This window comes from Barbatula barbatula (genome assembly GCF_947034865.1).
Source record: "Barbatula barbatula genome assembly, chromosome: 17".
Lineage (NCBI taxonomy): Eukaryota > Metazoa > Chordata > Actinopteri > Cypriniformes > Nemacheilidae > Barbatula > Barbatula barbatula.
Window position 1 is genome coordinate 3,700,150 of NC_136780.1, and position 26,709 is coordinate 3,726,858.

The window sequence follows — 26,709 nt, forward strand, 5'->3', positions numbered from 1 at the left end:
TCTGAACATCGCACATGGACATTTTCTGCTACATCTTTGATAATATATTTAAGTGTGAAGTCAAACGTTTTCTCTTTATCTTGAAAACAGAACACAGCTCAACTTCACTGTGGCTATAGACTTCACCGCGTCTAATGGTAAGATCATCTTCGTTGACTGAAATACTGGATCAGACATATACAGTATCACCTTTATACCCAAGTCTTTGCCTTGTATTCCAATGAAAATATCTAAAGCAGTGTTGTATATATTTTTGTGACTGGAAACAAGACAAAATACTGTTTGAAGTATAGCTTTCGCAGTGTTAGATTTAGAATGCAACACTGATGTTGATTCATACTGACCGCAGGAAACCCATCACAGCCGACGTCGCTCCACTACATGAACCCGTACCAGCTGAATGCGTACGCCATGGCCCTCAAAGCCGTAGGGGAAATCATCCAAGACTACGACAGTGACAAACTCTTCCCCGCTTACGGCTTTGGAGCCAAACTCCCACCTGATGGAAAGATCTCTCATGCCTTTCCCCTGGTGAGAATGCCGACACATGATATTCATTATTAATCCCAAACTATAGTGCCATCAATTTTTAACATTGCATACATGGAGCATTAAATATCACAAAAAATGCCTTTGGCCAGTTTAAATCAATATGAATTATTCCTCATGCATGTGTTCTGGAAGTCTTACAAATGCATGTGTTCTCACCCCGTAGAACTCGGACTGCGAGAACGCGAACTGCGTCGGCATCGAAGGCGTGCTGGAGGCATATTACGACTGTCTGAGGAAAGTGCAGCTCTACGGACCGACTAACTTTTCTCCTGTCATCAACCAGGTGGCACAGTAAGTCAAACCATTCTCCTGCATTTGACACGGTGTCGAGCGGCGGACTGCAGCTCAACCTCTGCGTCTCTCTCTGTGGCCTCGTCTTACGTGCTGAACTCTTCCCTGTCACTATCCACTTGTTATTCCCTCTTACGCCTGTCCTCTCTCCACACACAAATGCACTTATGTGCTCCTCCAGAATTCTGTGCTTGACTAATGCTCCGCTCTCTACCTTCTGCCCGACTACAGTCCTGGTGCTTTTATTAAAACGAAAGGAAATCATTTAGGAGGCGTCTGGTTTTGATGTCAAACCCGAGCACATTAACATGACCGGACACATTTATAAATCAATACTAATTTAGCGTCTACGCCATCCTTGATACATCACTGTGCGATCAATGCCGATCACACAGTATTAGAGGTCATATGCATAAAGAAGGAACACGACCCTATGAAACTAAACTATTAAGAGTAGACGAAAGTACAAACAAGAATGTAAGATAAAGCTTTTATACACATTCCATTTAATAATGCGTCACATCGGTGTACCATTCGTCACAAACATAACAAAAACCTTGTAGACGCATGCCGGTGTTTCGTCAGAGGGCCTTTTAATTGCCCTTGTCGCTTTCAAGGACTTTCCAGATCCAAGTAAATCTCTCAATGTAAAGAAATCTAAGGAGGAGGCAGGCATTGATCGCGCGTCACTGAAGTGGTCAAGTTTTAGGATGTGGTATGAGTCGGCTGTCTCTGTTAGCCACGTGTTCTGTGCTTATACTGAGACAATATCTGCTGCTGGTTATAAGAGTTTGCCTGACTCGGACAGATTCAATCATAAACACGAAGAGAGATAAGATGAAGCGATAAGGAAGGATTTTGTGGTATCCGTTGCAATGTTTTGTGAAATCTAAGTTATCAATGATCTTGTGAATTGTTTCGGTGACCCTGCCAATATTTTGGGTTAGATATGTGCTTATTGATGTTTTCTATTACTTGAAAGGGATAGTTCACCCACAAATGAACATTCTGTCATCAATTACTGTCTCTCAAGTTGTTGCAAACCTGTATACATTATGTTCAACATAAAGAAAGATATTCAGAAGAATGTTAGCGACTGACATTTCTGGGAAATCATTGACTATGATAGTAGGAAAAATTATTGTATATATTTTTCTAAAATAAGACGTTTTTAGGAATTTCTGGGGCACCTTTGACTACCATTTACGTTTTTTCTACTATGGGAGTCAAAGATGGCCCACACATGTCAGTCGCTAACATTCTTCTAGATATCTTTCTTTGTGTTCAACCAAGCAACGAAATGTATACAGGTTTGGAACCACTTAATGGTGAGCAATTCTTGACAGATTATTTTTGGGTGAACTGACCCTTTATGGGATCAGACATATGTGACCCTGCCTGTGAAAACAGAGCTAAAGTATATTTTTTGTGATTTACGGTTTTCTTCATAAAATCATTGTATGTAATGTAAAGAACATTTAATGAAAATATATGCTTGAATTTCTATGAAATGAATGCTTGAACTCAAACTTTGATGCTCAATATCTCATCCTATGATTGTGGCTTTTGCCTGCTTTTTACATGCAGGGTCGCATATCATTTTGAACTTGGCGGACATTAAAATTAAAGAACAAATCGAAATGAATAACTTGAGCGATCGAACAAAGTCAAATGTAGAGATATATGTTGTATAATACAAAATCATTGTATTATGTAAATAAACGTCATATCATTGACCTGGGATATTTTGTTCGGGGTCAGTAAGCAACCACCTGCTCTAAAACCACTCAAAACCCCCTTAGCAACCACACAGCAGTCCCCTGGCAACCACCCACACCTCACGTAGCATCTGGAGGCGTCTTATGCGCAGGCGAGCACCTCTCACATTGTTCTCAGTTTTGTCATCAAGTTTTACTCCAATTAGTGATCCTGAATGATTTTCCCACAAATCATTTTGCTTTAGCACTTCAGAAGCTTTTAAAAGGATAGTTCCACCGTAAATGAGAATGACTTACTCGCCTTGTTATTTTCTGTCTTTGATGCAGCACGAGAAGTTTAACAGAACATTGCTATTTTCCAAACAATGAATGTAAAAGGGTACCGGGGGCTGTAAAACTCCATAAAAGTTGTCCATATGACTCATGCGCTATATTATTATATAAGTCATCGATAGCGTTGTGTGAGGGATAGACCATCATGTATTATTCAGATATATTATTCAAAGTCATTATTCAGTGAAAATCTTTCTGGATTCAGTCCTTCTCAAATCTCATTTGTATGATTTGCATATGCGCATATTCAAATCTGCGATGTCACGATCTATAACTAACTGCGCACTCGAGATCCAATGATTCTGTGATTTTTTTGTTTCTTTAAATCTAAGAGTATATTCTAAATGTTGTAAATGTTCAGGTGCGCTGCGGAGGTGACGGACGGCTCGCAGTACTTTGTATTGCTGATCATCACAGATGGGGTCATTTCCGACATGGTACAGACCCGAGAGGCTGTGGTTACCGTGAGTCCGTTCTGCTTGTTGAGTCTTTTGATTTTGTGCCCAAACTAATATTTTTATTCAGAACACCGCAATCACATTTTTGCTTATAAACTCTCTGTTTACAGGCGGCGTCTCTGCCTATGTCCATCATCATTGTGGGGGTTGGTCCTGCTGAATTCGATGGTGAGATTATAGACTTGATTTTTTGACGCTCAGAACAAAGATGGTAAAACATCAGGTTATGTAACTATTTTCTGTTTATGTAACAGCTATGGAAGAGTTGGATGGAGATGAGGTCAGGGTGTCCTCCAGGGGACGTGTTGCTGAGAGAGACATTGTCCAGGTATGGTCTTAATAATGTTGTGGTAATTATGGGCTTTTTGAGGTTTCAAAGAGGTTCAGGTGTACACAAAGGGTGAACCAAATGCAGGGTATAGATGATGGTATATGTCTTAATGATTCAAAATGCCACAAAGTACATTTAAACGTATTAATGGAGCCATATACTGTATTATGTGTAAAGGATATTTAGTTTACAAACCATACTGTTTCCCTTATTTACATAAATCGGGGGGCTTATATTTGTACAATATTTACATGTAATGCCCCCTACAGATTAGATGAAACCATTGAACATATTGGATAAAATGATTTGGAAAAACATTATATCACTGAATAGAAAAACAAGAAGCTTACAAGAGATAAAGCATACATTAATATACAGTTTTAACAGTGTTTAAATGATCCTCTATTCTAGTAATATTTTGTAAACATTCTCCCGGATCTTGTCACAATTTTTGGCAACCCTCTTAAAAATTTCACAAAGCTGAACTTCAATTTACACTCCAAGCTCAACTATGCAACATGAATACAACATTTTCAAAATGTATTTGATCAAAAGCCCAAAACTTCGACCTCGGTTGTGTGTGTTTATTTGTTTACTATGACAGCAAACTTGATTAAGAAATAAACACTGTGTTACCTAATGCTTCGGTTCTGATTTAGGGTGGAAAGGTTGCATTTTTCTGTGAAATCCTTATCAATAAATTCATAAATAATCTAGACCATCATGGCCAGCGGAAGCCTGAGCTTTGATTTCATAACAGTGGCAAAATATTTTCAGCCTTATCACAACATCGTCCTTCGCTGGGCACGATGAAAGTTTTTCTGATGCGCCGTTTCCTTTGTTTTCTGTGTCTCCGATTCAGTTTGTGCCGTTCAGGGACTACATCGACCGATCGGGGAACCAGGTGCTCAGCATGGCGAGACTGGCCAAGGATGTACTGGCTGAGATACCCGACCAGCTGCTGTCATTCATGAAGAGCAGAGGCATCGAACCCAGACCGGCCCTCTCACCCTCTCCAACGCCACTGATAAATGCCCACCTCTGATCCTAGATCAGTACTTTCTTCACACTCTCTCAAGCATAGCTGCATATCTGTCACAAGGAATGCATTTTTCCTTTCTGCATCAGTTAGCGGTAGCACATTACGTAGTCAGACAATAATCAACTGAAATCAGGAAAGTGTTGTTATAACGTGTGGTGTTATGCTTCATCATCAGTAACAGTTTGTGCTTGCATCGAATGGAGAGTCAGGAGGGTCAATCTCACAAAAACTGTCAAGAATGTTTCAACCCAAAATCAAATGAAAATAATAAAGCACCCCCCCAATTCTCACAACGGTATGGCAAACATATTACAATAATAGGAAAGAAACACCAAAAATTATTTATTCACCGACGTGTCATTCAATACCTGTATTTGACTTTGGAACACAAAAGAAGATATTTTGAGCAATCTCAAGTGTCGGTGGTTTTGTGTTCATACAATGGAAGTCAATAGGGACCAATAATGTTTGTTTACAACGTTTTTTACAAAAATGATCGATTTTTCTTTTATGCCAGAAATCATTAGGATATTTTCTTTTCAAAATCTTCTACCGTAAATATATAAAAACTTTATTTTTGTGAGTAATATTCTCTGCTAAGGACTTAATTTTCTCAATATTTCGTTTTTTGGGCACCCTTAGATTCTACATTTTCAAATCGCTGTAACCGGACAAATATTGTCCTATCATAAATCACACATCAATGTCGGATTATGTCGGCTTTCGGATTATGTCAAAATCTCATTATTGAAAAATTGACTCTTAAGACTGGTTTTAGTCTTAAAACTGGTTAAGACTAGGGGCAGTCGTGGCTGGAGAAGTATCAAAAGAAGTATCTCTTTAGTAGCTTTTTTCCATAAAAGAAACGGTTATGAAAGGACATGAGGAAATTACAATAGAAATGTCAATTTTTGGCCAAACTATCCTTTTAAATGTCATGAAAGTAACGGTAAAGCAAAAATCCAAATACTTCTAGTGCAAAAATATGAATCCTCACTTTTTCCTTTTGATTTCGGGATGAAATACAACCAGGACATTTCTCCATGAGATTCACCCAGGTCTTGAGAGAAACTGAGTACAGACTGTGCCATACGCTGCAATACCCAAACCCATGCGGGCCGGTTTAACTTTCATCATGCATGACATCCTCGCATTCCTCGTGGATTCCTAGGCCAGGATAATTTTGCCATTCCCACCGCCTGAATTCGAGGCACGGGCACATGCTTTTGAGTGTGTCAATATTTTCCAATTTGCGCTCAGTATTGAAAGGAGCTGATAAGTAGCTTCGTCTGCCAGGAAAACAGATGCCCGTGCGGGAACACCCAGGCGCACGGAGCCTTCCGCACACCAAATGTGGATACGGCTAATTACCTGCTGAAAACTGAGGTGCCAATCAGGGCAATTCAACCAGAGAGAGGAAGATTGAGAGAAGAAATATCTGGAGTATAATCAGGAGAGGTTAATGGGCACAGGAAGCAGGTAGATGGATGCCATGACAAAGACAAATCAGGTGATCATCTGAACGACAGAGAGAGAGAGAGATTCTTTTAAAGCTGCAAGGACTGATAGAGGAGAAAGGTGAGTCTCAAAATTGAAACCGTCCAGGTCGTAATCGCCCCAAAATAAAAAAGGAGATTTCTTAATTTAAAAAAGTTGTTTTGTTGCATTGCAACGTTTTTTTTAATAAAACTCCAACATCATTTTATCCAGTAAAATAAGCAATAAACATATTTAGTGCAAAAGCTACCATGTTTACTTTCAATTGCACTTTACAGATAATAGATCACATTACAGAAAAAACATTTATTTCTATTACCGTAGACGACGACTCAAGTATAAACTTGAGAAAGTGTCATCGCAAAAGTGTCACAATGCAAAATAACGTTTTGCCTTTTGATTTGGGGTGAAATCCGCCCGAGTTGCCATGTTTCAATTTCCGTTTCCAAAGAGGATTGAAGACTCAATGAACGTTTGGTGAGATTGGAACATTCCACCTTTTGCTTTTCTTTGGGGAATTTAGCTGTATATAATATATAGCGCAATAACATTTTACATGCGTTATTACATATCACCACAATTTATCAATGTATTGTTTACAACCCTTGTCGGTGTGTTCATGATAACTGCCGTTCACCATATTTATTTATATATTTAGATATAAACTATTAAAAGTGTTGCTATACTGTAGATTTAAATGTTTGTTTCATAGTTAAGACAGCTATAGTAAATACAGCTGCTTGTGCCAAAGTGCTATAACGTCAAACATTCCTGCCAAGTTTGTGTAACAATATACAGTATTTAAGGCAGAGCATTTTATATCTCCTTGTCGTGTTTTTAATAAAGCATGAATGTCTTGTGTCGACTTCTGATGAGTGTAGCATGCTTATCTTAAGGGTGGATGGATGAATGGTGGAGATTTTGTAATGGTTATGAACCCTTGCAGGACAGTTAAGGAATGTGAATCTCTGCAACTGACGGTATCTGTGTTATGCTTTTGATATTACCAGAACATCATTTTGACTCATCTTAACATATTAACTGAATAGTAGTCTGATGGGAGAAGCCATTGAACGTGGATGGAAGTCGAAATTGTAGCAACATTTAACACACATAGCCAATAGCCTCATTAAAAAAGACAATAATGGAAGATGAACCTTGCGCATACACTTCGGTTGAAAGTGCATTTTTGGGAATGTAAAAACAACTTTGTTGTAGTATTTATTTTAACATATAGAGGGATGAGTTGAAATTATTTTCAGGATATCACAGATGCTGTTCACAGACAGTTCTTTTAACCCTGCGACATTCCTTCGAATGGACCAATCATTTTTGTTTGTGTACCTGAATTGTTGTCAAATGTGTGTTCAGACCTGAACACTTGATGAAAAGGTGACAATAAACAGAACAAAGAGAAATCCTCAGTTAATGAAGTCTGTGTTCAGTTTGAAGAAAGTCCGTATTTGAAACTATACAGAAGGTTTTTGGCTCTTGACTGGCATCTTGTGGTGAGCAATTTATGTGCTGAAATATTCTATACTCTCATTTCTGTTCTATTTCGGTTCTCTATTCTTTGTAGTTTTGTGTGAAAACGGTATGCAATCTTTGAGAATTTTGCATATGAATACTGATCAATTTACCTAAACAGTCCTGAACGACAAAACGGCATATGAATATAGTGTTGCAAACTACGTGGTGGTCCCTTTGGGAAATGGAGCATGTCACTATTTAAATGATGAATAACTCTGTAAGGAGTCTCCAGTGTTGATCAGTGTGAAGTGTTGATTGTGTGTGACACTCGAGGGTCTCTTGACATCCGCTGGAGATCTCTAGAACCTTCTGCCGTCTGTCCTCAGTGTCTGCTTTGTTTATGCATATTTCACCCTAAAGCCTATGAGAGAAGGACATTTAAAGAGATTACAATTTCTCAAAAACAATTACATTTCTGTATTATTCACTCACCTATTATTATAACAATTTTCTAATGTGTGATGCAGTGTGTACCGTATGATTGACAGATTGTCAATTAATTCACAACTGTTGATCTTTTGTTTTAGCGTCTGGTGAACAGTTTGCCTGGCAACATGTTGGCCTGACTCCGATTGTTTAATGTACCCTGCAGATGGAGAGAGAGAAGAGAGAGGGGGGGAGAGAGATAAGAGAGAGGGGGGGAGAGAAAGAGGGGGGGGGGGAGAGAGAGAGGGGGAGAGACAGGGGGAGAGAGGGGGAGAGAGGAGAGAGAGAGAGAGAGGGAGAGGGAGAGGGAGAGGGAGAGGGAGAGGGAGAGGGAGAGATTGCTATACTTGCTAAGGAAAACTTTTGTTCAGTTACTGTCCTCTAGTGGTAATACAAATAGCACCAATATTGCTTTTAATCATAGTTATCCTTAAAAATCACATTTATTATACATTTATAAAATATATATTACGATTTACAGATTTGAGGTTGGCTCATTTGAGTTGGGTCTAATAGCACCCACCAAGAACACTCCATCTACAACCTTGCAATGCCTTATCAAGCCTATAGTGATGTGGGAGAACCATAACATCAATTCATCACTTTATAAAGATCATTTTGTCCTGCAGTCATTTTTCTCGTCTATGTACCGTATGCATTCAAAGCAATAGCTGTATCTTTACAACGTGAGCTGTTATCTCAAATGTATTGCTTCTATTTCCTCCAGATAAGATAACTTTTCGTCTCAAGCAAGAGCTGTTAGGTAATGATCGTACCCCGAGTAGCAGTGGTGAACACAGGAGATTGATCATCCGCCGCAGAAGACATTTAGAGAGAGTGCGAAGAAGCAGCGATGAAAGCATCGGAGAAGTGAGTGTTTCTCATTAGAGCGTAGAACTGTCGAGGAACAGCTTACGCAAACCCCAAAGGCACAGGAGAATCCTCAGGGACGCAGGTCCTCATCCACACACTGCTATAAAAAGGTTATTAAATACTCAGCGTGAGCAGAGTGTGGTCAGCAAATCAATTACAAAAGCTGAATAACTCTGCTTAAGCCTCCCTGTTGTTTTTCTGGGGTGGGATATATTTCTTTTCATACATTTAGTTTATAATGTCATGTGGGCAAGTCCATTAAAATGTCAACCTTAAGATTTACACCATACACTCATAGTTTGAGTTTGACACCAAAGGTTCTCGCCATAGTGATAGGTCAGATGTCAATACATGAATTCACATGAATCCTTTATCTTTCAAGAATCGTGCATCGTTTTGGGTCACATCCGTAATTCATTATTTTTTCTCTCACAGAAGGTTCTTTGTGGCAAAAAAGGTTTAAAAGGTATATAAAGGTAAGAATGAGAATGAGAATTTAAAGAACCTTTGACAAAACGGTTCTTTGTGGAAGCATATAGCTTCGCTGCGAAGCACCTTTATTTCTAAGAGATTGCTTTATTTATCTGATGTCTGGACTCTTATCACCAGCGGTTTAGTCAAATATAAAAAGAAGATTCAAGATATTGGAAAAAAATTATTCTTTGAGAGTAAGTGCAATGAGTTATTACTTCAGAAATCAAAACTTTTGAAATAGTAATCAAAATAATCAAAACTGTAGAATAGAGCAAAATGATTGAACAAGGGGTTAAAAAGATCAGAGCTTGTTAGCTACATATTTACATTTACAGTATATATTACCTTGTTGGTAAAACGCTTTATTGAAATCCCATTAGAGAACTGAAAAGATATATCTTTACAGCCGGGATTTCTGAGCTGTTGGTTAAGGGACCCCTGGACCCCCAATAATCAAACTGCAGACAAACTTGTTTAATTGGTTAAACTTTACCAGGTATGTTCCCTGTCAAGTTCATATTTACATTTATGATTTAGGTTCAAAAACCGGTGGAAGGTTTACCCTTATTTTCCAGTATACTCATGGATGGAGAGGAGGATGTTGTTTTTTTTCATCGTAGAGTTCACACAGACATGTTTGTGTAGCAGCCTTTGGCACACGTAGGGTGCGCAGAAGGTGATATCCCATGTTTTGAGGGCACCGGATCACGCTCATAAACATGAAGTCTTGTTAAACGACCCCTCGTAACGCAGGAGGCGCCTGTGCTCCTGAGGAACATTGTCTCCCGAGCCCAAAGGAGGAAGCAAACACGGAAGAAATATTGTGTTTTTTATCAATGAGGATCAAACTAGTGGTTTTCCACCATGACCTGTTTCCCATTACCGGTAACAAAACCAACGGCTTTGAGGAAAACACAGAGCAACAACGATCAGAGAACGTCAGTAAAAAAAACAGGAACACTTTACAATGAAGTCACGCTAAATACAAACATCAAGTTGGTTAATTCAGTCCCAGATTCAGAAATAAAAGTGGTTTGTGGATTGAAGTTTCATTACGCCTGGTAACATCTCCGGTGAGATTGATTAAACACGCCGCAGAGTTTCCCGCGTGCTGATGGCTTTCGGGCGTTTATATATTGTAAACTTATTTATTTTCCCTGGAAAAGTAACAGCAGGACACCGTCATTCAGAGCCGTGACGCTTCGCCTAATTTTACGAGGGAGCGGAAAGAAATAAGGCGAATGTGTTGAAAATGGAACGTTTTATAAAGGCTTTTAAGGAGACTCGAACAAAAAGTGTTTTGTCAGAATGTAGTAGTAGGTCAGACGTAGACTTAGCTCAGAGAAACTGGACAAATATCAACAGAGGCTCTGAGGGAGACATGTGTGTACTTAGCTTCTGGTGAAGTGTGTTCCCTGTTAGTGAAAACGGCGATAGATTGCCTGCATGTTTCCACTTACCTCATCTCCAACTGCTTTTATGCAACCGTTTGTTTGAAGATGTTGTTTAACGTCAGAGGAGACACAAACACACCAAGAAGGTCTGTGGAGTTAGTGGTGCTTCTGTCACATTTATAAATACTCGGGTGAAAACAAATCATCTTTATCTCAACAAATTGTTGTTGTTTTGGCACCTTAAGCATCAAATAGTGCTGGTTTGTGATAAATATTTGACTACATGTGCTGTCTTGGTTGATCTTTAATATAACTCCTTCAACTTATTCAATAGTGTAACCCAACATATTAGAAGATATAAGCTATCTCTGCCGATACGAACATTTAATGTCCGGCCCTAACTTCCGGTTTCAGCGGGTCTTCGAGAACTCGTTGAACAAAGCTGTGCATTTCTTTAAATAAACAGTTCAGCCTTTTATTGCAAATGAAACTTATCTCCATGTTTCGTCCGAATTTATTTTGCTTTACGAATCATTAATAATGTTCACTATTTACGTCGGCATGAAACATTTAACCATGAAAGGATCAAAAGGAGGATATGACTAGACTCACTAACTGTCAGTAACACCCCACCACCTCTATAGACAACCTCGGAAAACGTAAACAACGGCGATCTGACGCCGGTCCAGAAGAAAATCCATCTAACAGAAAATCTTTTGTTCGAATGTTGAACTTCAGTTATTTATGTGAGATTTATAAAACTGAAACCGCCAGTGTTTACATATTGGAAAGTGGTCTATTGTGAATGAAGTGAATTCACTTTGGGCCGTCTCCTTTAGTTTGGAACGCAAACGTTAACAAAAGAACTAGTTGTTTGAACATGTCCATTGTTTTCTTAAAGCAACAAACACTCTTTAAAAATGTGTTTGTGAAGAAGAATGTCTTAGTCTTGCGATATAGCCAATACCATCTTAAAATAGCCCCTGCATAAAACTTTAGCTTTTATAACACAAGATTTGGCAAATTAAAGAGTGTCTTAGCCAATGAGCTTCATAACTTGTAAGTTAATGAAAATATAATGCAATGCTTTTACTGTCTCAGACGAGGTCGTTCTGATGGACAGAACACATACGCGCCACATCCGCTTCATAGCTCTTAAGTTTTATTTTGCTTATAATATACAATGTTGTTCCTGACGATACAATATAAAAAGCCACAATGTCAATTTTGACAACACATCATGTTTACTTGTTTAAAAATACAGTGTTTTTCTCATTTCTTGAAAAGGACAAGCTTAGGTCTTACAAGGTTGGCAGTGATAGCATACACTTGTTTGATGTGCAAAATTAGAAAGGTTTGCATAAGACTGTAGCACAGGATAGCCATGTGTGACGTTCTGTATGCTCTGTGTAGTCTGTGTGATGGGGAATGAATTGAATTCACATTTACTTCAAGAGCATCTTAACCAATCACTACACCCAGTGTGAGTCAGGACAAGGTGAAATTATTAAGCATCTAACAACAGGACGTCTGAAATGAATATTAAAATATTCAGCTGTAGAGCTCAGTAACATGAGGTGAGCTTCCCCCCGGTTTCATTAGCATGCTGATATGAAAACAGGTTAGATCACTAGTCCACCCTGGCTGTGTGTTTCCAGAGGCCTCTTGCTAAGGGCGTCCCCTTCAACTTGCAGTCTCTACGAACCCTGCTGAAGCTTCATCATCTAAGCTTGGAATTTACATGTTGTAGACTTTTTAGGGGCATTTTGGAAACGTTTCTTCCCAATAGGCCTTTCTGTGCATTTAAGCTATACTTTTTTACTTGCATTCCCTTATAATCCAGGTACTGTATGTTACAGGAGTACACTGTAAACCTTTGCTGCAGCAGGTTTGCCGGTAACTTACTGTAGATGTCATTACTACTTAATAGACGTTCCAATTAGTACTGTTTTCAATTACTTTAATCAAAATTAAAACACTTTTGAGATTCAAAATGAGCAACAAGAGACTGGCATTAGCACAGCAACACTGCAAAAAATGACATTCTTACTAAACATTTTTCTCTTGTCTTCTGTAAAATGATTGAAAACATTTTTGTAATTACGATACAGTTTCATAACAACAAAAGTGACCCAAGATATTTAGTCGTGTTTACGAAAGAAAAATGTGTAAACCGTAAGTTTATACTTAAAACAAAGTTATACATTAAATCTACAGTAAATTACTGGAAAACCTGCTGGGAAATTACAGCGACGTTTTACAGTGTACTTTATCGATATAAATCGATGTTATGTTGCCTTTTTATTCATTCTGAATTCTTCTTTCTCATTCAGCATTTCAAGCACGTCTGTCTTGACACTTAAAATTCTCTTAACCTGCAGTACAGTGGATGCCACTATAGGGGAGGAAATAAACATGTCTAGGTTGTGAGTATTTATAGGTATGTAAAGAACTTAAATACTTTTTTTCCACCCAGAATTCAACAACCTGAAATTACCTTCATTCATAAAGACACCCTACTGCTGACATTTACATAATAAGCACCCTGTTGACTCCCGGTGCCACCCAGCAAATTGGTAATTACACTTGACTATTTATGGACAATTGACAACAGTGATAAAAATATGAGCAATTTCATAAGGATAGAAATGTGTCTGTCAGTAGATGTAACAACTGTGTCAGGTGTTAGAGATAGCAATGTTTAGCTTGTTTTTGTTGTTCATATGGCACATCTGACATAAAAGAGGCTTGAAAAGATGACAGGTTGACAGTTCAAAGGTTTCCATAGGTGGATTGACATGCCGATGTTCTGTTGACAGTGCTTGTGAGCAAATAAACCTTTATCTGCCGACATTGTGTTCATAGACCAAACACGATCTTTCATAATGGTTTCTGTTGCTGCTGTTTTTTCAAATATTTAATTCAGTTTAATTTCTATAGTGCGTTTCACTATTGTTATTATTAAAACAATAATGATGATGATTATAAATTGATATCAAAAACATACAATAATAACAACAACATTATGCAACATAAAACAAACAAAATCTAAATAAATAATGAAATGATTTTTTTTTAAGAAAAAGCCAATTGTACTCAAATGTCAATACAAATTCAAAAAATCGAATTAATATCTTTATGCATTTTTAAATATATTTAATATTCAAGTTAATCCTATTAATAAATACCTAACGGTCTTAAAATATACATTTATGTCATCAGCAATGTTTATTTTGTTAATGAACGTAGATTTACAGTACGATCATAATAAATATCATATGTCTACAGTGATTGTTATGCTTCTCTCTGAGACGAAAACAACACGGACCCCCTGCGAATCCGTGCTTTGAACCTTGACCAGAGAGGGAAAACAGCAGTTTCCATTCAGTCTAAGCCTATACTTGTTGACCATACTGTGAGCAAAAATGACCCTGAGGACAATCAGAGTACGCGTGCCCCTTGAACTCAGGGTGTGTGTGTTTTTTTGGGGGTAAACATACCGAGAAAAGGAAGACAGTTTTAATCTCTCCCGGGAGAGAGTAAGAGAGGCCTACAGTGAACTGTGGCGAAAGCCGTAGCCCTTTATATCTCTATTATTTGTTACTGTACAAATTAATGTTTATAAACACAGAATTTCGAAGAAGCGCACAGCATTGTGGGAGGACTGATCGCGGGGCCCTTGAATCGAACCCTGTCCGCTTGGACCAAAGGACTGAGTTGGGATACACTGCAGTTGTGTGGATAAAAGCTGAATGATGAATCAAAAGATTTTCCTTTTCACAAAAATAACAGCATGTGGATTTGTTTATTACTGAAAGTATATCTGTCTCCAGGATATACTGACACATTCTGCTCTGCTGTCATTGGAAGTGGGTGAAAGGCTGTACGGTAATCCTCTAAATCAGACACACGGAGGCACACTTAGCGGCTTAAAACACATAGTAAACGAGAGGAAGTTCAGCATTAGCAGCATTAGCAGAAAACATGTTACGTAATACGTATTGTGGTCTTAGTGGAAGTTATAGTGTAAAAAGTTCTGTTTGATGACTGGACCTTTGTCACATTACATTCAATTGTCCTATCTGGTTAAATAGTGCAGCAAAAAATTCCCCGCACTGTTTTACACGTGCATGTATTCTTGTCACAAAGCTAAACTTGGGGATTGAATTTTAATCTAACATGGTATGTTATAGAAAGATAAATATTTTGTAATCTTTATACACAGTTTTGTGAGTTTTAAATATATATATAAGATTCAGCGCCATCTAGCCGTGAGGTTACGTATTACCAACGACTCACTCCACCGCTCGCCCCTCCCTTTCGAAGTACTACGGTGGCTGACACAGGACAAAGACGTTACATTTTCACTTCTTTGCCGAAGGACGTAACGCATTTACGAAACAATCTGTAGAGTGGTTTGTCCATTTAGGGCTACTTTAGAAACAACATGGCCAATTCCACACGGGGGACCCGCGGTAGGCCTATGTAGATCATGTAGGTCATAAATTCATAAAGCATCATTATGTAAGGTCTCTATACACCTCTCAAGACATAGTTATGTTGCATGTCTTTCAATAGATCCTCCTTAATCCATTGTCCTAAGTAGACATGGGTTACCCCTTTTCAAGAGCAGTGTTTACCCGATCGCCCACTGGCACCATGACTTCCCCCCTTTACCACACTACAAGTTTAAAAACATTTCCTCCAGAGAATTTAGACCTTCAGGTAAACCATATTCCTGTAAAAACCAAGCAAATGTTCATTCAGTAAGCATTATATTAGCTTAGACTGGTCTGATCCTCCAACTAAAAATACACTGTGTGACTTCATCGTGCTGCAAGTGGAAAACAACAACACCTAGTGTGTGAGCAGTTGCCAAGATGCCTCTCCTGTATACAGTACATATTAATAAAGTTGATACCTATAATCCTACACATTAAATATAATAATACACAAACAATGTATTTTTTTTCTATTTTCCTGTTTGTATATTCTGTCAAATAATGAAATCCACATGTTCACTTGTTTTAAACCTTACAACGTGACTACCGTCTCCTATTTTTACATCACTTTAATTGATAGCGCCTATTTATTTTCTAGCTTATTGAGCTTTGGTCTCAAAGTCTGTCTCTCCTCCCGTACCTTCAAGTTATGGTTGAATGTTAAACCGATAAGAAATTCTTTTTGGTGCTTGACATACGCGTTATGGCATTAAATTAGTCGTTTGTCATTTAATTCCACGTTCAACTCTTTAGTTTTGGGTGTTTTATCCGTTCGTAGTAAAGAGAAGCTGCCAGTGAACATAAAAGATCAGATTCGACATCATTCATCTAACTTTGAGTCAGATGCACTTTATAAGATCATTTTTCCAGATACAAGGATGTCAGACAAAACTGCCGAATAAAACGTTACAAAGTATCACAACTAAATGAATGAGTGCTTATGATTGTATCGAAACTGTCCGGTCATGTGTCGGCTTGTGCGATGTGATGTGTGACCAAGAGAACATTCAATCATCCTGGAATAAGACTCAAAACACACAAACACGAATTTAGTTGGTATTTGTAATGGAAACCATTCGTTTTTCTTCAGCATGGAAGTCAAAGCTCGTCCAGTGAGTCTGTTGACAAAAGTTATCCTGTAGTTGTTCTGGCTGCAGGTTCAATGACGACAGAAGAGCACTGCCTTCGTCTACAGCTCCACCAATCCGAGCGTGTCGAGCAGACGAGCCTTCAGCTGCCTTCTGCACATCTACTCTTTTATAGCCCACAAGACTGCGATCGTGTGACAGCAGCGTAACACCGCAGAGACTCCAGAGAGCATGATCTACCATGAGAGCTGTGCTGTCTCAAGGACGCATTTAGACAGACAAGAGAAACGGATCGTATTAGAGGTGTGAAGATCGAGGATTAATGCGAGTCATTTAAAGGGGTGAGTTTGCATGCGTTTCAATGCTTTAGCACTTTAAAGCGCGAGGAGTTTTGCGTGCAACCGGGGCAGTTCATGCAAAGCGTAGTTTTTAAAATATGCATTTTTGGCATGGACGTAGGTATATTTTATAACGATTTAAGATATGCGTGGATGATGTCATTTCTAGCCAAACGTGCCAAAATAAGCGGACGATTGAAAGTGTCACTAAACTCACGTTGTAGAGAAGCGTCGTTGCGTGTTTTACGTTTTAAAAACGGAAGTTCTGGTGAGTATATTTCACACGTTACTCAAAAGCATTAACAATCATAAAAGCTCGGATGACTTTGTCTTTCTAAGTTGTTGCGTTTATTTGTTAACTTGTGAAGTCGCGCTTTTTTTTCCTGATGTTAAACGGCAGGTTGAAAGTGATATTTGAAGGGTCTCGTGGTTTGACGAACACGTCTCCTGAGTTTCCAGTGGACACATGCTGGTGTTGACACTCAAGTCAGGGTTATTGTCGGTCATTCGGCAGCAGACAGGGGGCGCTAAAGTCAACTCGGCGATCAAAGATCAAAAGCGGATCAACATTTCAATACTGATTCATAAACCATTACATCGGACCGTCCAATGAGAGATCTAGACTGTAGACTTAGACCTCAAGTTTATATCTCAAGGATGTAATGCAAACTCGTTTTAGATATACACAGAGATTCACACAAAGTGTGTTGAAGAAGTCTTGCAAATATTGACTTTGATTCGAACGAGTCATTTAAAATGAGTCAATGAATAGTTTCAGCACCTCTCTTTTCATATGTCAATACTCAATGAATTACAATAGCATAGGTTTGTTTCGATATTTTCGCATACAGTTATTTCCATTTCTTATTAAATAAGTTTATGTAAAAGCTCTGTTTTTGTATGGGTCACTGTAGTTATGCAAAAAATGTCTTAATGCCTTTTAGTGTTTTTTTATTCATTTAAACAAACAATGTTAGTTTTTGAATGTTTCGAGTTGGGTTTTTTCCACCAAACCGGAGACAAAACCATTTATATTTAATGCGGCATTTAAACTTTTCAAAAAGGCTAAAACCCTAAGTTACCGATCATAGTATATTGATTTAACAGAGAGTCACTTCATGAGCTTTTTTGGCTGGAGTCTTGCTTTCCATTTACCATCTGTTTCCGATCACACACAGTATTCCGAGACTTGTTTTGAGCTCACAACGCTATCTTGTTTAAATTGGAGTTTAGAAAGACATCCTTACTGTACTTTTGACGTATGCAGCCATTAGAGTAAATTGTTCCCAGCGTCAGGCAGAGGTAGTTGTTTGCCTAATGGTTTGCTGCAGGGCCGCCTTCTAAAACTTAGCACCAAACTCTTGTTGGCAAGAAGAGAGCCACAGTTGTATTCAGCATCATTAAACACTTTAGGAGGAATCTGATCTCAAGATTACTTTAGTTAGATAATCATTAATAGGCGGTCATTTTCTGTAATGCACTTTAAATGTAGAGGATCTGTGACATTTCCAATTGTTGCTTATCCCAAATTATGTTCAATTATGTTTTCTTTTTTCAAAGACTAAGAAAAACCTGAATCATTCACGCTTCGGACAGGAAGTAGCCAGGAATGGTCGATCACTTGCTGCTTGATGAAGAGACTTTTTTTTCGTACACTTTGGCGCTAACCCACAACCCTTCGGATATGGTGACAGACGACGGTGTGTATCATATGCTCCCATCTCCATTCTCAGAGGACAACCTGAGTGACTCATCCAGCCCACGTTCCTGCTCCAGCCCCGAGTCTCAGGTCCTTGGCTCCAGTTGTGGGAGCAACTCGAGCGGAGAAAGTCAAGATGGCCTTCTCGACTTCCTCCACTCTCAGTCCACTTTGAGCCAAATCTCCTCGACCGCAATGTCTCCCATGCTCCCTCCTGTCCTTCCCATGGGTCTGTCGTGGGAGTCGCGACGGGACCGCACCGCCAAAGAGGAGTGCTTTGAGTTTCCAGTTTTCCCTGGAGAACTGGAGGACCACGCAGGGCTGCTGTTTCAGCCCACGCTGGAGGAGATCGAGGAGTTCTTGGAGGAGAATATGGAAGTTGTGGCCTTTAAGGAGGAAGCCGGTGAGGGGCTGGTGAACAGTGCTAACAGCCAAGGAGATTCGTCGGAAACATGGGCCCAAAGCTTAGACCAAACCGTGCCTGTCTCAAGTGACGAAGTCACAGCCAACTCCGAGTCCAAAAGTGCACAATCCTCACTAGCGACCTCCACAAATCCTCAAAGTCCGCTGAGAAAGGAGGATTCATCTGTAAAAGTCGTGGAGATGGAGACTCCCGGCATGCCTGTGATTCTACAGCTTCAGCCCGTTCAGGTTAAGCAGGAACTGAGCCCTAAACCTGCCCCGTCAACACCACCACCTGCCTCGGACATCAAAATAACCCAGCTCCTCGTGAACATCCAGGGTCAAACCTTTGCGCTGGTTCCTCAGATGATCCCCCAAGCCAACCTCAACAACACTTCCTCAAAGTTCGTCCGCATCGCCCCGGTTCCCATCGCTGCCAAGCCTATGGGTCTTGGGGAGAACGGAACGGGAGACGGACAGGGCGGACTCATGGTCGGCGGTCACAAATTCCAGAAAAGCTCCGTAGCTGATCTTATTAAAATGCACAAGTGCACTTTTCCTGGCTGTGCCAAGATGTACACCAAGAGCAGCCACCTGAAGGCCCACTTGAGGAGACACACGGGAGAGAAACCGTTTGCTTGCACTTGGCCTGGCTGTGGATGGAGGTGAGTTTTGAGGGTAGAATTTATAACCAAGTCCACAGAAAATCCACATGATCAAAAGCTCATCTAATATTTATATTCCATATATAGTCAAGATTGATCATGTGTCAATCTATCAATAAAAGTCTCAACTTGCTGTAATACATTTGACCATCTCTTTAGTATAATTCCACACATTGCTCTAAATTTAGGGCAGAAATTGCTAAAAAGGTAGATTTTCTGTATGTAGTTTCTGTACATAGTATTTTAGTTCTTAAATCAAGATAGATTTACATGACAAGGAAAGTGACCCAAGATATTTAGTCTTGTTTTATGAAAGAAAATATGAGAAAATAAATAAAAAGGAAGTAAGTTTATTTAAAACAAGCAAAACAAATCTGCCAATGGGGTTAGAAAGATAAAGACTAGTTTACATTTAGTTTGATCTTTTCTCAAGTAATTCAAGTTTATTTTTCTTACCCAATTGCCAGATTTTTTGCTTGTTTTATGGCAAAATTTACTTGATTCTTATATATTTTTTCATAAAACAAGACTAAATATCTTACGCAGCTTTCCGTATTATTTGTATCTTGATTTAAGAAGATAATTGTAAGATTAGATGTTTGTGCTAGAAAACAAGAAACAAGACAAAAATGCTAAGTAAGATATTCATTTTTGCAGTGTAAGCCTTCAATAACATGGATTTTGGACAGGTGAGGCAGGCAAAATAGGATAAAAAAATCACTTCCAGTTGTCTGTTATGTTCTTGACATTTTTGAAAATTGTATAGTTTTTATTTTATGATCTTTAGCAATGTAATAATCTTTTAAAAATGTCAAGCTTTCAGGGTCTCCGTGTTTGTATAAAGTTGTCACTTCAAGTGAAAAACAAGGTGGCTACATCTTTATCTTGGTTTACTACCCGTGAATGAACTTCAGACAGCTTTTGTATGGACACCGGCTAAATATCACGATTTGCTTGTTAATGTTATTCCTGGCATTTGAACTATCGAAAAAGATCAGCCTACATCCTGGATTTGCATCAAATGACTTTGTAATTACAAAAGATACTACATGAATATCATTTGAAATGAGTTAATTTCATTCACATTTTGTCGTGTGTTATCTTTGGTGATAAGATGAAGTCTTTGAAGAGGCGGACTTTGGCCTGTTCACTGCATAATATTTTTACCTTTTGTCTATGTTCAGCTTGGGTCTTTCTGTATAGGGCCTGAATACAGTGTAAAGTGCACCTGGGCTCATGGTGAGGTCAGGATTGACAGGACAGATAAACCTTGCAATGGTTGTAAATAGGATAGTTATTGGTAATCATATTGACTTGGTTGTAAGAACTTTGCAGAGTAGGGTGTTGGTTCTCTGCCTAGTGCAAATACAAAAGAAATATAATGAGGGTGTGTTTGATGTTATGGATCTTGTATTTGGATTACAACAGCCTTCGGTCATCTACGATGTCGTCCCATATTAAACTTTATTCCCATAGAATTTATCTGAGATGATCCAAGGATCCCCTGGTTCATCTAGATTCGTGTCTGGCTCTCCAAGATTACCCGATTATTTAAATGGCAAGTCAGCAGTGTAGTGTCAGGCCTGTTGTCAAATGTGATAAGACTTGATTGGTTGAGAGGTCTGTTTATCAGTGACCTTGGTAAGCCTCGCTTCTGTATAGCAGTTGTGTTTTTTGACTGTCTTTTCTGCACTACAGTCTGATGGAGTTAATAAATGGATGCAGGAAAGGCAACAAAAGAGAAAGGCAACAAAAGAAAAATGCCTCAAATCTGGCAACGGCAATGCTTCGCCAGCATTTTTAGCATTCCTTTGGTGCTCCGCAAATAAAATTGTCCAAGTGACACGAATACACGCGAACCCTCGCTCGTGCTCAGTTTGGAAGTTTTCTAACACACGCTTGAATGGAAAAACACACTATGGGCTTAGCACCAAGATTCCTGGGCAACCTTAAAATATGTAGCGCTCGCATTCTTTCGCCAATCTCAAGCACGGACACTCAAAAGGTTCAAACACCAGGAAACGTACCAGCTACTGTATGTACAGTGTTACCCCGCACACAAAAGGTTAATGGTGGATAATACCTTTAGGAAAAACACGGCATGCTGTAAGTCAACTGACACTGTTGACAGTATCAACATGTGCATGTAGCAGAGTGAACCAAATGCTTTCCTGTGACTCATGTTGCATTTTCCATTAGGTTTTGAAACCGAAAACACAGATTTGCAGGGTGAAAAAAATGTACGAGTTTATGGAGTTTTAGTGTAGTTACACTGTATGAAAAGCAACAATCGCCTATAACCAATGTGATGTGTGAAACAAATATCTGTGAAGGTTTTACTCGGTTGCGCGAACGTGCTGGAACAGCTCAGTTTGTGAGCTCTGACGTCTTAACTAGGACGGGCGCCACGTCCCATCCTACCCCAGAGGGCAACAATTACCCCACAACCGTCCAATCCCAACCTACTGTACTCGAAATCCAGCTTTACTCGCATACCAACACATTAACTGATGTGGTATTTCAGAATCTCAAATACTTTGAGTTAATGCGCCAAACGTGGATTTTCTTACCATAACACCTAAACTGTAGCGCTTAGGCTCTTATGGTGTTGTTCTTTCTTTTGAGTTTGAGATTAGTCAGTCATGTTGTTGCTGCAGGGGGTTTATTTTTGGATCCAACTTAAAACTTAGAAATTACCGATAGCGTTGCAACAAATGCATACGTTTCCTGTCTTAGCTTGTTGGAACGCTGTAAGAAAAACCAAGCGGGAGAGAGACTGTTTTTTTATGGCTTTGCAAACACTGTACACATGTTTCTGGAACATTAGAAACAGATACTACGGTTTCATACTGTGGCCTAAGGGCTGAGCCAGCTCTCGATCTCCTGCTTTTCTCATTTTAAACAAAAGTGCATGCAATCTGAGTTATCTTTTCGTAATGTGTGTATCGCTGGTATTGAAAAGTTGACAGTTATTTTTATAACAGACACGTAATTATTACACATTTCCCGAAAGTCTCCATTTCTCTGGTCCGTGCCGGGTTGCATGGCATAACTTTTCTGACTCATACAGAGCTGTCAATTGAATAAAAAAAATCCTTCCATATTTTTCCAACAAAAACATCCATGCGTTCCGGTTTTTGGTTTAACTTTCTAAGCAGGATAGTTGCTCACAGAAAACATTAGCAATTGTCAATGTGGTGTAAATCTTCACATGGAACTCGAGCAGCGGGTTAAGCCCCGAGTTAAATATAGTTGCTCATTAGATGTGCTCCAAGCTCCATTTGGTGTTGGGTAGTGAAGACACTGAACGATTGTTTGACATGTTTAAATGACATGGCGTGCTCACCGTGTCAGACTATGAGACTCAAAGGCTGTGAAAGAATTTTCTCTCCATGCTTTAATGGTTTTTCCGTTACTCAGTAACTTAAGCAACGTTCCTTCGAATTCACAAATAGGATCTACAAGCTATGATTGATCTTTCAAAAGCGCAGTAGAATCGAATATTGTGAATGGACAAATGTACGTGTTTCTGATCTGCGTGGCTTATTATCGACTATTCAATCCACTTAAATGTTATACAGGATATATGCAAGGAGGAAAAATGTTGTACATGATTTGACATTTCGTCAGAAAAAAAGTAGGCATCTATTTTTCTTTCGCTGGAAAAAATGGGATAAAAGTGTGACAAATTAGCCCAAGAATCTATATTTAGGACTTTTATTTTTAAAATTGATATTTTTGTAACTCCATATTTAACTACATCCATAAACCAAAAAGCCAGGCACAAAAGTCAAGCCGGTGTTATTTACATTGTACAAGTTGTTCCAAAGAAAATATTTCCCTAATGCTCGACTGAACCAGCCCATAATTGAACCGGGCCACTATATAATCATTGATATCTCTGCATTCCTGTTACAGATTTTCCCGGTCGGACGAGCTGTCGCGACACCGCCGATCTCACTCTGGAGTTAAGCCCTACCAGTGTCCTGTGTGCGAGAAGAAATTTGCCCGCAGCGATCACCTGTCCAAACACATCAAAGTCCATCGCTTTCCACGAAGCAACAGGACAGGGCGAACTACACACTGACCCCACACAACCCCCCACCACGGAGAGAGAGAGATAGAACAAGAGAGAGTGAGATGAGACGGATTCATTTGTGGTACTGTGATAATTTATTAAGTGAGGCTCAGATGAACTGAAGAAGAGTTTGTACTCAAAACTGTTACTTGACTCGTCGGCCTCACAGATTGAGCTTCGTAGATTGTATTTTTGTAGCGTCCGTGAACATTTTCTATCGAGAACAAATTTTGCAACGTTCAGAGTATGTTTTTGTACTTGGAGGTATGAATTGTTGATGCATTTGCCAATCATCAACATTCCTTGTATTGCGATGATGTCGCCGTTTTTTCCCAACGTAACAATTGTTTAGCTCCTCTAAACAAACAAACAAAAACACTTGGGTTCATTCGAACTACTGATCATTGGTAGGATTGTGCCATTATAAGCTATCGGCAAACATAAAGAGGCTTTTTATGTTGACTTTCTGTTGTGTGCTTGCAAGCTGTGAAATGCCTCTCGGTGAGACCATAGAGCGAACCAACGGAAGTCAAAACACGCACATTTGTTGTATGTGAACTGGCTTTCGGATCAGTATTGAAATTAGTTGAAATATTTCTAATGTATTTTTGTTCTCCTTTTTTATTTTTTCATTTCATCAAAGACTTTTAAGAGCAAGATACCTTCTGGGCCTTCATGTTATCTAGATGTTTGCAGCTGGGGCCAAGACGTTTATGGTTAGACAATATTTTTAACAGCAATGCAACACATTTGCTTTTTGTATCATGACCTGAAAAAATACATGATCTATATCAGCTGCCGTTGATCTAAGCTAGGTCAATACACAATCTTCACCCCTGTTCAATCAAGTACTGAATAACTCTCAATTCTTACCTGCCTCGAAAAATCTTTAGCCCCCTGGACTACTTCACCATCTGCCAAATCATCCTGCTGACACAAGCATGATTGACAGAAACTGGAATTGCATGGTGCTAACCGACCTCAGCCGCAAGCTTCCAAATAGGGGACGCATGCAGGTCAAATCCTCACGCTTGGGAAATGTAGTCTGGGATCCATCTGGAGTTCAATGGGGATTTTTCTTCATGGGAACTGTAGTCATGGACACAGCTTGAGTGCTGATATGGCATCTTGACCACATGTTTGCTACAGGAATGCGTGTAGTTAGTCGTGGAATACGGATGACTAGCGCTAATATGAAACGAAACGTCTTATTACGTGTTGTGTAAGGATTTTCAACATTGATGCAATCGGGTGCCTCATTTATAAAACGTTCTGTAGAAACTGTCCTAAATGTTTTTTTACGGTCATTTCTCGAAGTGCGTACGTGTGATTCCTAGAACGAACGTACGCACAGAAAATGCATCAGATGTGGAATCTTTAAATCGCAAATGATCGTGAAATTGCGCACAGCTCAACAGTTTCAGATCTCCGTCTTTTAATGATGTCTAATTAATGTCATTGATGTATGAAAGAGCACTTGTCGATGTCCAAATCCTATACGAGCGGAAGGAATGGCCTATATTTCCAAAAACCTACAGCACTTGGACAAGCAGAAGTGCATACGTCTTCTCAAACCATGAAGTGGCGCTAAGCACTATTCCACGTCAAAGACCGTTTTTATAAATATGAACGTTGCTGTGGATTTTTGAGTATGCACGCTTTACGATAAAATCTGTGCGTACGCACGTTTTATAAATGAGGCCCTGGCTTTATGCAGTCTGTTTTGCCAAAACAAAAGCCGAAATAGAAACATCTCATAAGTTACCCAAAGTGCCTCAGGTGATTCATTCATTTTCATTTGCTCTTTGTACAGGCACATATAGATCCATCCACGTATATAAAAACGCAGTATATATGGTTCCTATACAACAGGAACTATGAGTTTCTGACTGCGGCTTATAATTATCATGACATGGTAATTGTTGTGGTCGGGAAACTTGATCTTGGATCAGATTTAAGAAGTTGGAAGAGCTTAGAAGCATTCAGTCCTCTCGCAGTTCAGCACAGGACCAGGATGGGTTCCAATCCCTTTAAATGAAGGATAGTGTCCAACACATTTCTCCACATGTTTGCTATAAAAGTGGATGTTTTTCTGCTGGTTGTGCCTGTTTGAACTAAATACATACAGTACCTTATAGGGATAGTTCAGCCAAAAAAGAAAATTATTTTATCATTTATTCACTTTCATGTCATTCCAAACCTGTATGACTTTTTAACACAACAGAAGATATTTTCATGAATGCTGGTAACTAAATAACATTGGACCCCTTTGACCTCCATTGTATGGACGCAAAACCACCGAGACATTTTTCTCCACATATTGAAAGTCATATGTAGGTTCTAAATGATATGAGGGCGAATAAACGATGACAAGGTTTTTTATTTTTGTGTGAACTGTCCTTTTAAGTACAAGTTTTAAACTTCAAACGTGCTTTTGTTGTGCTCTTAATTCATCTCACATGAGAAACAACAGATGATCGATTTCATAGTTCATACCAATCCAAATCACATTACGAGTACACTCAACCCATCCATGTTGAGTACTATGCTGATGGCCTGCGCGCTCAATTCGCCCCGTTCAGGTTCACGACCTTCGTTCACGTACAGGCTAACACACGGACAGGAAGGTGGAAACTGCGTAGCATTGCATTCCGTACTGTCGACATGAACTTCTCGTGAAACATGCTTATGGCCACTGAATGTATGTATACTGTATGAACAGACTTTGTACAAAATGATGGATCCGAGAGTTCTGGATATTCTTTTACTGACGCATCTTGCGTCTTTGATTGTATAAATGTCCCCTGTAAAATGTAAACCAATGTACATAATAACAATTCAATATATATATATATATATATATATATATATATATATATATAAATATATATATATATAAATATATATATATAAATATTATATATTTTCATGATATACATCAGATGCATTTACAAATAAAGTGTAAATAAGAACTTGGAGCTGTTTTGAAGCTGTATCTTGTTTTGTTTACATTTACGA

At 39.0% G+C, this 26,709-nt stretch overlaps 2 protein-coding genes and 1 long non-coding RNA gene across 3 annotated transcripts in view; 2 read left to right on the forward strand and 1 right to left on the reverse strand.

The window, feature by feature from the left end:
* Positions 1–4,728, forward strand: part of cpne9 (copine family member IX) — a gene marked incomplete at both ends in the record, with an annotated part of 30,154 nt that extends 25,426 nt beyond the window's left edge. Inside the window, 7 exons of the mRNA XM_079477453.1 lie at positions 91–137; positions 350–531; positions 716–843; positions 3,256–3,358; positions 3,463–3,520; positions 3,607–3,680; positions 4,546–4,728. Of these exons, the coding sequence (XP_079333579.1) occupies positions 91–137; positions 350–531; positions 716–843; positions 3,256–3,358; positions 3,463–3,520; positions 3,607–3,680; positions 4,546–4,728 (775 nt within the window). The remainder of the gene's footprint in view (positions 1–90; positions 138–349; positions 532–715; positions 844–3,255; positions 3,359–3,462; positions 3,521–3,606; positions 3,681–4,545) is intronic.
* A 1,660-nt stretch (positions 4,729–6,388) lies between these two features.
* Positions 6,389–18,246, reverse strand: LOC306906731. Its single transcript, XR_013787860.1, has 3 exons — positions 18,095–18,246; positions 8,227–8,338; positions 6,389–8,113 (listed from the first exon to the last, which is right to left on the reverse strand). It is a non-coding gene; the product is annotated as an uncharacterized lncRNA (long non-coding RNA).
* On the forward strand, positions 16,642–25,842 carry klf15 (Kruppel like factor 15). The gene is made up of 3 exons (XM_079478340.1): positions 16,642–16,850; positions 18,408–19,613; positions 23,532–25,842. Exons 2-3 carry the CDS (start codon positions 18,457–18,459, stop codon positions 23,698–23,700), a joined length of 1,326 nt encoding a protein of 441 aa, XP_079334466.1. The 5' UTR covers positions 16,642–16,850; positions 18,408–18,456; the 3' UTR covers positions 23,701–25,842.
* Positions 25,843–26,709: the final 867 nt, after the last annotated feature.